Source organism: Anser brachyrhynchus (assembly GCF_964034855.1).
Source record: "Anser brachyrhynchus genome assembly, chromosome: 2".
Lineage (NCBI taxonomy): Eukaryota > Metazoa > Chordata > Aves > Anseriformes > Anatidae > Anser > Anser brachyrhynchus.
The window spans coordinates 109892143-109903976 of record NC_137695.1 but is presented as its reverse complement, the minus strand read 5'-3'; the positions used below and the strand labels follow the sequence as shown (position 1 = coordinate 109903976).

The following is an 11834-nucleotide window of genomic DNA, read 5'->3' as shown; positions in this document are numbered from 1 at the left end:
ATCATTGTCATACGATGCTCTAGAGAGCTTATATTCTCCTCAGCTGGGCACAATGGAAGTTACCAGAAAGTCAAAACAGAGCTATTTGTCACTTACATGATAGAGAAACAACACTTCTTCTGTAGGCTACGGCATATTCTCTGAGAGCCTTTATTTTGTATGCACCAGAATCTGCACTGAGGCAGGGATCACCTGGGAAAGCAGTTACTTATCATTTTTATTCATGAGGCCTTTGGAAACAGTGAATATCCAGAAACTTGGCTGGAAGTCTTCCTCTGAGGCTCCCCGAGAGATCCAAGCAAAGATAGGCATTCAGAATCCCTTCTTGGGTTTAAAACTTCTCACATGTCTTCCCTTTGGATCACAGCACTGGGGCTATTTTTGGAGAAATTCTGAACAATTCCAGCTCCCAAGCATCACAAGAATTACTGTCACTCTGACTGATACAGCACTGCACTTAGGATAGCTTTACAGAAACAACAGATAACAGCTGGAATAAGGGAAAGGATAGAAAAGCAGAGGGATGAGCCAATATACTAGGTGAAGGAACTGACAGTCAACATGCTTTTGCTAAATGACTGTTTTGACCTAAAACCACCATAGATCAAAAGTTGGACATGTATAATTTTCATTGTGCTGTCAATACCTAATCTTTGTAATTAGCATTTGCAATTTTTGTTGAACAGTGATACTATGCTCAGAAAAATCTCTTAATTTGCAAAACCATCCATCCAACTTTCACATATTTTTAATCCTCATTTTAATGTGAAAATCACAAATAAAAAAATATATATATAATCCAAGGAGCCAGTGCATCCCAGTGGTGTTCCTCTTAGAGACACAAGAAGCAGAGAGAGGGGACAGTTGCTAGGTTTCCCTTTCCCCGCTTTAAGGGCCAATTCTTACTTGCCAAAAAAATCGACCTGAGACTTTGACAATCTCACTTAACCTCAGCTTCGTGGTTCTCACCTTCTTCGGAGGCATCAAGGCCTGAATGTCGAGCAGAACTGCAGCCTGAGCAATCCTGACAAGATCCTCGCTGTTACGTATGACCAAATGCAGATGCTGGGCACGATCCTGGTACTCCTTCTGGCCCTGCAGCGAGCAAGTGGTCCGCCAGCACTGCCACCTGCCTCTGCAGAGCAGGCAGGGCACACACGGCCAGGGGAACAGTGGCTCTCCAAAGGAGGGTCAAGACTTTGCTCCCTGCTCTCCACATCCAGCTTGTGCAGCTCTTGACAGCTAGGGATGAACGGACTAGGCAGGCTTTTACTGTGAGGCAGCACAGCTGTTCCTCTTGCATTCCGTAGATTTATGAAAAAACATCAAATAACCCAGATCGACCCTGCTTCATTAAGCAACCAAGTTAATCACAAATATTCAGAGAGTCATTGCAACTCTGCAGCGGTGAGGAAATGGAGAGAATTAAATGAAAGCGGGGAAAAAGTTTACTGTAAATTGCTTGCTGTCTGTGACAGCCTTAGAACTTAAGACTGAAATAGTTAATTTTGAAGGTTTTTACACTGTCTAATGAAAGTAAGTCTAAGAAAACTTTTCAACACCACCAAAGTAATAAAATATTTCAGTTGGAGAGGATGGGAAAATTTTACACATTTTGCTTAAAGGCTTGTTTTCTCAAACATGTCTGGCAAATGAGAAAGAAGGTGGGTGTAATGAAGGAAAAGGAGTTAGAAGAAAATGTAAAGAGTTAAGAACTCAGCACTAAAAGAAAAGCTCATGTTTTCAGAAAGGGTAAATTAATTCCTGTTCTGTATGGTTTCTCCAGGAAATTACGTGGTACTGAGAAATAAACAAGCCTTTGGCAGACATTCCTGGATGCAGTAGCGTAAGCATTTTTCTCCAGCCCACAGGGCAAAGGCTGTATAAAAGTAAAGCTCGTCACTAGATGGCCCCACTGCTTGGTGCAGTACCGAGAGCTAAACTGGCATCCTTTCACCGCCCGGCCTGAGCAGGCCCCGGCCCAAATATCCTTCCGTGAGCCACGAAGGACAAACTGTGTGCAGAGCAGCCGTAGAAATGCTTCACTGCCACTGCAGCGCCAGGATGTGAGGACTCTGGACGTGGTGGTGGAGGAACCACTTAGCAGCAGAGCTACCCATTGCAAGTACGGGCTTCCCGGAGCACGCTTTCTGTAGGATTTGCCCAGACTGCTCTTCTGGAAGAGCCTGACAGCCACTGTCAAGACCAGGCCTGCTGTCCCATCAGATAATCATCTGCCAGCACAGCTCCCTGTGCAACCTGGGAGCATGATCAGAGCACAAAGGAGCTGCATACTCAAGAGACTTCGCTGTACCCTCAGAAACAGGCTGTATGGCAGCAGGAAGGGAGGTTACAGCCGCTCATGCTCCTCCAGCACCAGCCAGGCATACACAGTCACTGTACTGCTCACAGGAGCCGTCGTCCTGCCAGCATCCTCTCCAGAGGGAGCTTTAAACAGCACGGAGCCCTGCTCACCCGAGGGATCATCACAGCAGATCTCAAGATCTGTACCACCAGCTAATTCAGACACACAAAAAAAGACCTTTTTTATAAGAGGCACAATGTATGTCCCTTTTCTCCCCCCTTAAATTTCTTAAGCTGTATCATGAATGTATGTATCACGAATCAAGTAAGATAGAACCATTTGTAAAAGGATTATATAGGTTTACATCACACAGAAAATGGTCTGCATTTAAGAAGTGGTTCTTGCTTCATTGTGATACAGTAAACTGGAGAACAAAAGCTTTGAGAGAGCGAGAAGCAGACAATTTCATCACTAAACTGATCTCATGCTGAGGAAGTAAAGTTACCCTATCTGTGCTCACATATTTGAAAGTTAAACACTGGGAACAACACACAGCCTGACAGGTTTCATGTAACACCTTTTTAATAGAACAAAAAGTACAATACAGAGTAGTATGTGTGCAACGCTGGTTCAATTTAAAGTAACTGATGGAGGGATTTTAGATTAAGACATGAAATAACTATTTTCATAATTAAATTTCAACACACAAGTCGGTTGTTCGAGATTATCACCGAGTATTTTAATGACTCTATTATTGTCTAGGTGTCCCTGCCACTCTTCCGCCCACTCACACCGTGCATATAATTCTTACGAAACCATGTGCCGTATGCAGTAAGCACAGGGATTTTTCCCCAGGTACTGGGGATTTTTCACCAGTACTTTTCCCAGGACCACGCTCCTGTTTCATCAAAGTTCAGCAACTTTTTTCCACTGCATTTTCGGGCAGGTTTGAGGAAGTGACATTAAAATTCTTCAGGGGAGTAGCCTTAGAAGCTCATTAGGCTGACTTCTCAGAGCCCAGAAGAGCTACTGCTCTTCTGTTTTAGGGTGGGAAGGGGAAGGGAAGTTGGGCCTTTTAGCAATTAACGCGTCCCCCTTCAACTCTGGAACCACAGCTTCCAGAGGATGTATTACCTTCAGTATGTGCAGTGCCTACACTTCTGTAAAGGTCTGTACTGAAACATCTGTAAGTGTAATCGGTGATTTTGGCAGAATTCTGATCTTTTTTTTTCTTCCCTTTTCTTATTTAGTTACTAAGTTACCATAAATATGCTGTATACCAGCAAAACTGGTGACAGGTAGGAAAGGGGATGAAAGAACGGCAAGCTGACAGCGCAGCCCTCCGAACTGGCAATACTTCAGATCCTTTTATGAACTAAACAACATTTTTCTGAAGCCTGAGGTCGCTCCCCCGGAGGGGCCGCAGCCACCTCCCGGCGTGGAGAACCCGAGGGGGGCTCCGCAGCCGGGGCGGCGCTGAGATGGCGGCCGGCCAGCGGCTCCCCCCCTGCCTCCAGCAATGGTCCCGCCGCCGGGCACCCGCTGAGGGGCGGCGGCGCTGCCCCCGGGCTGCACCAACTCTCCCGGAGGGGGGGAGGGGGGGAGAGAGCGGTTGCGGGGCCGCCCCGCGGAGCCTCCGCCGCGGGGGCCGCCGTCACGGAGGGCAGGCGGCGGCGGGGAGGGCGCGGAGCGGGGCCGCCGCCTGCCTCTGCGGGGGCCGCCCGGCGGCTGCCCGGCCCGCTGCCCGCCCCCGGCGGGGCGGTGGTTTGTCCAGGAAGCGCCGCCGCCGGTTCCTCCGCCGCCCCGATCCGCTGCGGCAGCCGCTGGGGTGAGGCCGTTGGGCGCCGGGGGGGGGTCCCCGGGGGGGCGTTGGGCGCCGGGGGGCGGCTGCGGGGCGGCGGCCGTTGGGGGGCGGCTGCCGCTGAGGGGAGGCGGCGGGGGGCGGCGGCCGCCGGGGGGCTGCTGGCTGCGGCCGGGCTGCCTCCGGGGGGCAAATAACGCGCATATATGCGCCTTATTTCTCTTCGAGGGGCCCTGGGTGCGGCTTCAGGCGCCGTGCGCTGTCCCCGGGCGGGTTTCTCTGCGGCCGGCTGGCTGGCTGCTGGCGGCTTCCCGAGGCGTGGCGCAGCGCCCCGTGTCGCCGTCAGCCCCCTGCCGGCCCCCGCTCGCTCTGAAGGATAAAGGCGTCCTCCCCCGTTTCCCTCTGTCTTAAAGCTGCTCTGCTCCCCGGCAGAAGCCATAGCAACAGGTAAATGACGGCAGGAACGATGAAGTGACCGAAGGGTGACATTGCCCTGCCTCTCAGCCTGCCACAGGTGAAGACACCCTGTGCTAGGGAGACGAGCAAAAGCCCTGAGGTGTTTTTTTTTCCCCTTTTGCTTAAGCGAGTAGGCAGCAGAGACTAGCTTTCAGGTAGGCCGAACCTGTAGCATGGTTCAGGTGAAATTAAACGGATAGAAGTAAATTGAGGTCAGACGGCAGCTACTGGTATCAGCAGAAAACCAGCTTGCACGGTTCTCCTAATGTCAGGGTTTTGTTTTTTTAAATAAGGGAATGCAAGGCAGAGATAGAGACCCATTGTCATACAAAACAGCGGCTACTGTTATATAAGTGCGTATACTGCCAACAATAGGCACATCAGGGTTTGTTCATGTGAACTGAGCTCTGTTTCTCTTCCCCTTACTCTAATATTGCACACACTTACACTGTATCCGTACAGTTACTTCACAAGCTTTACAACAGCTCTCAGAACCTCACTTTCCTCCTTTAAACGTGAGACCAAAGTTCCATTCTTGCAGATGCATGTTTTAAGAAGGAAACCAAGACGAAAACAGCTTCTTTTAACAGTGAAAATTAAGTGCAATTTACATCTTGTTTTAGTCACTTTTCTTAGTTAATAGTCTGACTGATATTTGTATTTCCTGCTTCTATTTTGCACTTCCTGGTTAGGGAAATAGGCTCTGATGAGAGGAAATGTAAGGGTGTTAGAGGTGTATTCTGTTTCTGAACATTAACGTTAAAGCTTTAAGCTTAGTGCATTTTTTTTATGCCCTGACTCTGACCTTATTCTGTTTACTTCTCTCCTAGTATCCAACAGCCAACATGTCTAGCAAAAAAGCAAAGACGAAGACCACCAAGAAGCGCCCTCAGCGCGCCACTTCCAATGTATTTGCGATGTTTGATCAGTCGCAGATACAGGAATTCAAGGAGGCCTTCAACATGATTGATCAGAACAGGGATGGCTTCATTGACAAGGAGGACCTGCATGACATGCTTGCCTCCCTTGGTAATGTCCCTTTTCTCTTTACAATTGTCAAGCAAATTTATTATAATTAAAACAGTGCATTTGGGATAGCTTATAAGTTTCTCACTTTATATTGCACTACTCATATGACTTTTGCTGGGTTTTAAGTGTCTCAGTTTATATTGTACTATTCAGATGACTTTTGTTGTGTTCAGTTTGAAAGCTAAAACAAATCTGAATGTTTTTCTTTGTAGGAAAGAATCCAACGGACGAATACCTAGATGCCATGATGAATGAGGCTCCGGGACCCATAAACTTCACGATGTTCCTCACGATGTTTGGTGAGAAGTTAAACGGCACCGATCCGGAAGATGTAATCAGGAATGCTTTTGCCTGCTTTGACGAAGAAGCAACAGGTATGTGGGTGACATTCAGCTGCTTTGGGGTATTGTATTTTTATGTTGTTTATTTGGATTTCTAATTAGTAGGCTGACTTTTGCACCTTTGTAAATGAAGTATTCCACAGTAATCCTAGATGGCATGATCTGCCACGTATGAGAATTTGACTCAGTAATAAGTGAGAGTGAAAGCTGTCTGGCTGCTCTGGCTGCACACTGAGAACTAGTAGTAACATTCTTCTGTGGGGCTTTGAAGAAGAGTGTTTTAATTAGGCAGCGTGCATGTTCCTCAAAGTACAAAATACGACGCATTTGCTCAAAGAAGGTAAGAAATTCAAATCAGTAAGCTGTGATTTTTCTATGGCACTTAAAAGGGAGTAGATGTGAAATCTGTATTACAGATGAGTTTGTCCTCTCCCTGCAGTAGACACATCTGAATCTTTGATGTGTTTAATACTTGAAGACAGATTGTCCAGAGTACATAAACTCTTTCTTCTGACCCCTTGTCTTGCCTAGTGTGTGTTAGGCTTCGATGACAAATACCGTGTGTCACGCCATCACGCCCAGCTCAGTCCTTTTAAAGGCACAGCAAGGGCTGTAGCCGTGGTGATCTGCTGAGATAAACAGGGTGGGGCCAGAAGGCAGAAATGACATTGAATTGACTTGCGTAGCAAGGAAGTGGGAGGGAAAAAAATGCAGAGCTCAGTTTTACTTTATCAAACCTTCAAGGCTGTGTCTGCAATCATGAAGTTAGAGTTTGGGCTTTTATTTATTTACTAATGTAGGCTGAGGTTCTGGAGAACTGCGTAGCGACCAGGGATGGATCCTTAGGGCATTCTGTGCAGTCACGGAGTACCAGGGCTGCCGTGCTAGTGCGTGCAGAAATCATGCAGTCACATCTAGAGTGCTGGCTACACCTGTAACTTTTCTCACAGCTGCCTACCGAAATATTTCAATCTAATCCGTGGATGTGTGCTCTAGATTCTTTCAAAGGATATATTATTCCGTTTCAAACAGCTGTTTTCTGTCTGTGTATTTTTAGCACCTTTTGCCTTTTCAAAGCGCATCCCCTTCCTGCTGGGATGTAGGTAAACAGGCTTTCTGTTGGTAAGGCCTTTTCAAATGTTAATTGACTTCCTCCCTCTCAAGGGAAATCTCTTTACCATCTCCTAGAGAAGGAAGTTTTGTTAGTAGGTTAATTATTTTCTCTCCACAGGTAGTCTGACTCAACGTGCTACAGGGTTTTTTTGTGTGCACGAAAACAAGAGCCTGTGAATTAGGATATAAAGAAAATGATTGTGCTACCCGTTCTTTTAAACAGTGACCTTCTGTGTCTATGTAAATAATAAGTTACTAGTTCAGGCCCCCATGTACTGATAAGATCGATTTTTATCGTCTTTAAACTCTCCACGATAAATGTTTTAGTTTAGTCCTAGGATATCTTGAAGATAATGATTCCACAGTACGTTTTACGTCTTGTGCCATCCTCAAATTTTAACCAGGAAACATGCTAGATATTTATGCTGTTTTATTGATTTTGAATGATAATAATCAAAACGCACTTTTAAAAATGAAGCGTAAGGTAGAACCCATGTTGTCTGTGCCTGTTACTCATTTTATACTCAGATTTGAAGTTTCTTTTTATTTTTCCTTCTTTTCACTTAATAATCTCCATGTGTCTGTGTTACGGACCTGATTTTCTACTCGACATTAGTGTAGTTCTTTTGAAGGAGAATAATCCAAATCAGATCTTCTTGATGAGGATAAAGCAGTTGTACTTGTTTTTACTTACTTTTCCTATATTGTCCATCTAGTTGGGTATATTACTTAAGCATTACTGTCACATAAACTAGTAGTACTATGAAATCAGTATAAAAGCTTATATCTGTCTTCTAAATTGGTGTAACTTTTGTCTGCTGTTTGATCCTGCACTGTCATCTGTTTCGTGCTGCCTGCCAAAGGCTGCGTCTTAAATTTTGCTTCCTTAATTTATTACTCCCTGTCTACGTTGAAATTGTGTGTGAGATTGGTTTAGGGACAGTGGGTAGACTTTATGCTTTATAATCTGTGCTGCTAAAACTTTTAGTGTGTGCCTAGTCTGGCAACCCAGTTTGGTGCTTAAACACCTACCCACTCAGACAAAAGCGATTAAGTCCTCGAGGCTAAACTTGTACCACGAAAGGCCTTGCATTCTTTGAATACTAATCCTTATGTCATCTCTCATCACTATTTGGCCTCTGTAGCACTACAGAAGGAAAAAGCCTAATGTATTTAGTTTGTTTTGTCTGTGTCATGTCCTGTCGTGTCACCCCCTCCCCCCTTTACTCACACCTGCAAAGAGACGACTGCAAAATTTGACCCAATTAAGTAGGGCCTGGCTAATTGAACATTCCCCTCCTGATTTTAAATGATAACATTGCTGTTAGCCTTCTTCATTTGGAGTCATTAATCATGGACTTGTCTGCACTAGGATATGATGCTCTTTCAATTAGCATGTGTTGTAACATGTGTTTGTTGTGTTTTTTGGTGTTTTTTTCCCCCTTCCCTGCAGCACAGACCAACCCCAGGGTAATTTGTCATGCTCATTGACTGCCTTTTGGTTCCCTGATTTCCTTCTTGGTTTTCTCTCTAATGAACTCTGTTTGCTTAAGTTATACAGCTCTCTTTCCAAAGCAGAACTCTTTTTTTTGTAAAAATCACATCCTAACTAATTCTACATCAGTCACTGTTGGTGTCTACTTATGATTTCCAGCTGTTCTGCCCAGTAAAAAAATTCTTCTTGAAACATACTTCTACCTCCGTTCTGTTGCTGATATTTCTCCAACTCGAGTTCAATAACAGATTTCTTTCTCAAAGGAAGCAACTATTGTGCATGTAAAGGCATGATAGGTCTTACTTCAATGTTAAGCAGTTCCTGCATTCTCGTGTCTGTGTCTATTTTGCACATTCCTTTTTTAATCTCTAAACTTTCCTGGAATTATTTGGCAGCTGGTGGTTCTGCCCACCTATTGAAATTGAATTAACAGAGCTTTCTTTGCAGTAATAAAATCATCAGCCGCTCATTTTTATATCTTTGATAGTTTCCTCTAAAATCTGCTAACATTTTATCATTAAAAAAAAAAAAAAACAAAAACAGAACACCTCGTTGTATATCCTACCTCTTTTGACTAGTTCTTCTGCCTCTACCTCTCCATGGTAAACATTCTTCCTCCTTCCTGAGTTAACTTGCTCTATCCTGTCTGCGAGTCTTTTCTGTTAGAAACTCTTTCCCTGGATGGTTGCCAGCAGTTCACTGCATCCACATAAACCCTCCAGCAACGGCGCTGTGCAGCAGTGAAGAGCCAACCAGTGGTTATTTAGTCCCCACAGGAAACTCGTTTGTAGAGGATGCACAAATGTATCTAATTGAGTCAAGAAAAATAGAATTCAATCAAGAGAAGTGCTTATAATGAAGGTTAGTAGTGACCATGTTCCTAGCTCAGGATCGTGTCTTTTGACTTTGAACTGCTGAAGATCAATATAAGGAAATAGATATTATTAGATCACAGCAGATCAGGCCTTCTAAAAAAAATGTATGAAATGCATCAAAGTTCTCTCCCTCCCCTTTGCATTGAAAGAATTTCTTTACAATTCAATTAGGGAAGTACTTTGGGCTTTTGGTGCAAACGCACATCTTACATGTTGTATTAGGTAATTGCATGTCTGTTGGCGGGGCTGTACATTCATCGTGCCGCTTTTGAAGACTCGCTAAGAAACAACTTCCCTTTTGTGTTTCTCTTTACGTCACCCTGTAGGGTTTATTCAAGAGGACTACCTGCGAGAGCTGCTGACGACAATGGGAGACAGGTTCACAGACGAGGAGGTAGATGAGCTCTACAGAGAGGCACCGATCGACAAGAAGGGGAATTTCAACTACATTGAGTTCACACGCATCCTTAAACACGGAGCAAAAGACAAGGATGACTGAGCAAATCCCTGGATGCCTGCAGATAGCGCTTTTTTCCTCTTCCTCTGGATCTGCTTTTTTTCCTCTTTTCTTGTTGGGACCTTTTGCATACATTTTTAGTATTTCAGCTTTTGCCTCTGCGTACTCTGGGGCTGCTCAGGCACACCTGCACCTTGGCAGTAAGACTGGAAATGGGCAGGGAGAAAGGAAAGCTTAGAGTGGCAGAGGCTTAGGAACAGAGATCGGTGATTTGGGAGGCACAAGTAAAAATGTCAGTGTTACTCATCCTCGCTAGATTTTTGCAGTTTATGATAATTTTTTTCAAATAAAACACTGCTGTGTTAAGTATGTCATTAAACATTTTCATGCTAGAATTGGACTGTTTATCTAATCATATCTGTAAATATTTTTGCAGCTGTATACAGCCATGTTATCTATTTTTGCCTTAACAATGAGTCATAAGTCACTTAAGCATACTGATTTTGTACTTCAGTGACCGAGTACTTCAATTCTCAGTGACTGAGTACTTCACTTCCTACTGTGAGCATACATGATGAAGAAATTCCCATCCTTCAAATTTTAGTACATTGTAAATTAATGATGTTTGTCTTAGACTTGCACATTAACATGTTAAAATCCTATGGGTGTAATTGAGGAGGTTTTTTTACCATCTTAACTACTCCATTTCTTGACACTGAGTACAATATTAATACTGCTTTTTAACCTTACATGGTTAATTCTAGTGCTTTCTTTAAAATAGTAATAATAATAAAAAAATCTGTGTCTGAGCCCAGTGTTTGAGTGATGCCTTTTACCAGATCTCAGCACTAACGATATAAAATTCACTGTATTTCATTGCAACCATTTTTTTCTTTCTTCCTATCTTTTCTGAAAACACAGAATGGGGCTGGAGGAAGAAGGAAGGTGTGCTGCCTCTATGCTGTTTGTTTTCTATCCGAAAATACATTATTCTTGCAATCCAAATGAAACTATATACAATATATCTTGAGAACTTCTGCTGTCTATATTGCTTTGGGTGTGTGAGGAGAAGGCATTCTTTTCTGTTCCATTTCTCATCATTATATCCTCTAGTTTGTGTGATACGGAACACGTGGCAGATCTGATAGAACACTCCTGAAGCATCTTCAGCATGGTTTGAACACCTGTGGTTCTATTTTTGTTTTGTTTTGTTTTGTTTTTTTTTGTGAAGAGAAATGGTGATCCGAGTTGCTTCCATCACTTGTAGGAATTACAGTGCTCCCCCTTAGGAATTCAGGTTACAAAATCCAGAACTGTCTTGGCTGGGAGTGTTTTGCTCTTTCTTGGTAGGCTGCTTTCGTAAACTGCATTTCAATAGAGGCCAATGACTGTGTTGGAGATACACAGTGCCTCATGAATAACCTACCAGCGCTCTTGAGAAGGGCGATGCCATAAAAGCCATTCACCTTTTTAGCTTATCCTGGGGAAGCTGTGAATGTAAAAGGTTTGATGGAAATGCTGTTCCGCAGCACGTTTGATACATTAGGGTTTATTAAGGATATTTACTCGTCCGGTTCCAAACACAATTCCAACACAGTAAGTGCTGTTAGGAAATGTCTGCTGGCATTATAAAGCCATACCAAAGTGTGTTTATGTATGTATGTTCTTGCAGTAAACACTTCCTGAGCTAGTCAAAACTTTCAAACCAGCAGGAATTTTAAGTGGGATTAGATGGTATGGTGATTTAAATGATTGCTCTTTGCTAGCGCTCTTGGTTATGTTAAATGCTGGTACTCAGATCCATAACACAAGGAGAATGTTGTAGGAACCACCACTCAGTTGTTAAACTGTTTTTCTGTAGATAGTTTAAAAAGTAAGAATTGCCATGTCCTTGACACAGGTTTGGGTGTAAAGGGGCATTAAAATACTATTATATGGAACCTTTTTGTAGTAACTGTGTAA

At 43.8% G+C, this 11834-nt stretch overlaps 1 protein-coding gene across 3 annotated transcripts; it reads left to right on the top strand.

The window, feature by feature from the left end:
• Window positions 1–3259: 3259 nt before the first annotated feature.
• LOC308190485 (myosin regulatory light chain 2, smooth muscle minor isoform) lies at window positions 3260–10681 on the top strand. Of its 3 annotated transcripts, none has more exons than XM_080581966.1 (4): window positions 3260–3473; window positions 5393–5591; window positions 5804–5965; window positions 9742–10681. In XM_080581966.1, exons 1-4 carry the CDS (start codon window positions 3447–3449, stop codon window positions 9912–9914), a joined length of 561 nt encoding a protein of 186 aa, XP_080438092.1. In that variant the 5' UTR covers window positions 3260–3446; the 3' UTR covers window positions 9915–10681. The 3 variants fall into 3 exon arrangements, with proteins under 3 accessions (XP_080438092.1, XP_080438093.1, XP_080438094.1); XM_080581967.1 differs by lacking the exon at window positions 3260–3473 and adding an exon at window positions 3947–4133; XM_080581968.1 differs by lacking the exon at window positions 3260–3473 and adding an exon at window positions 4354–4553.
• The last annotated feature ends 1153 nt before the right edge of the window (window positions 10682–11834 follow it).

Bases quoted from the DNA above. Each gene is read 5' to 3' on its own strand.
- LOC308190485 (XM_080581966.1), top strand. From the start codon at position 3,447: ATGTGCAGTGCCTACACTTCTGTAAAG. The intron at 3,474-5,392 runs GTCTGTACTGAA...CTTCTCTCCTAG, and splicing joins GTGCCTACACTTCTGTAAAG to TATCCAACAGCCAACATGTC. The intron at 5,592-5,803 runs GTAATGTCCCTT...TTTTCTTTGTAG, and splicing joins TGACATGCTTGCCTCCCTTG to GAAAGAATCCAACGGACGAA.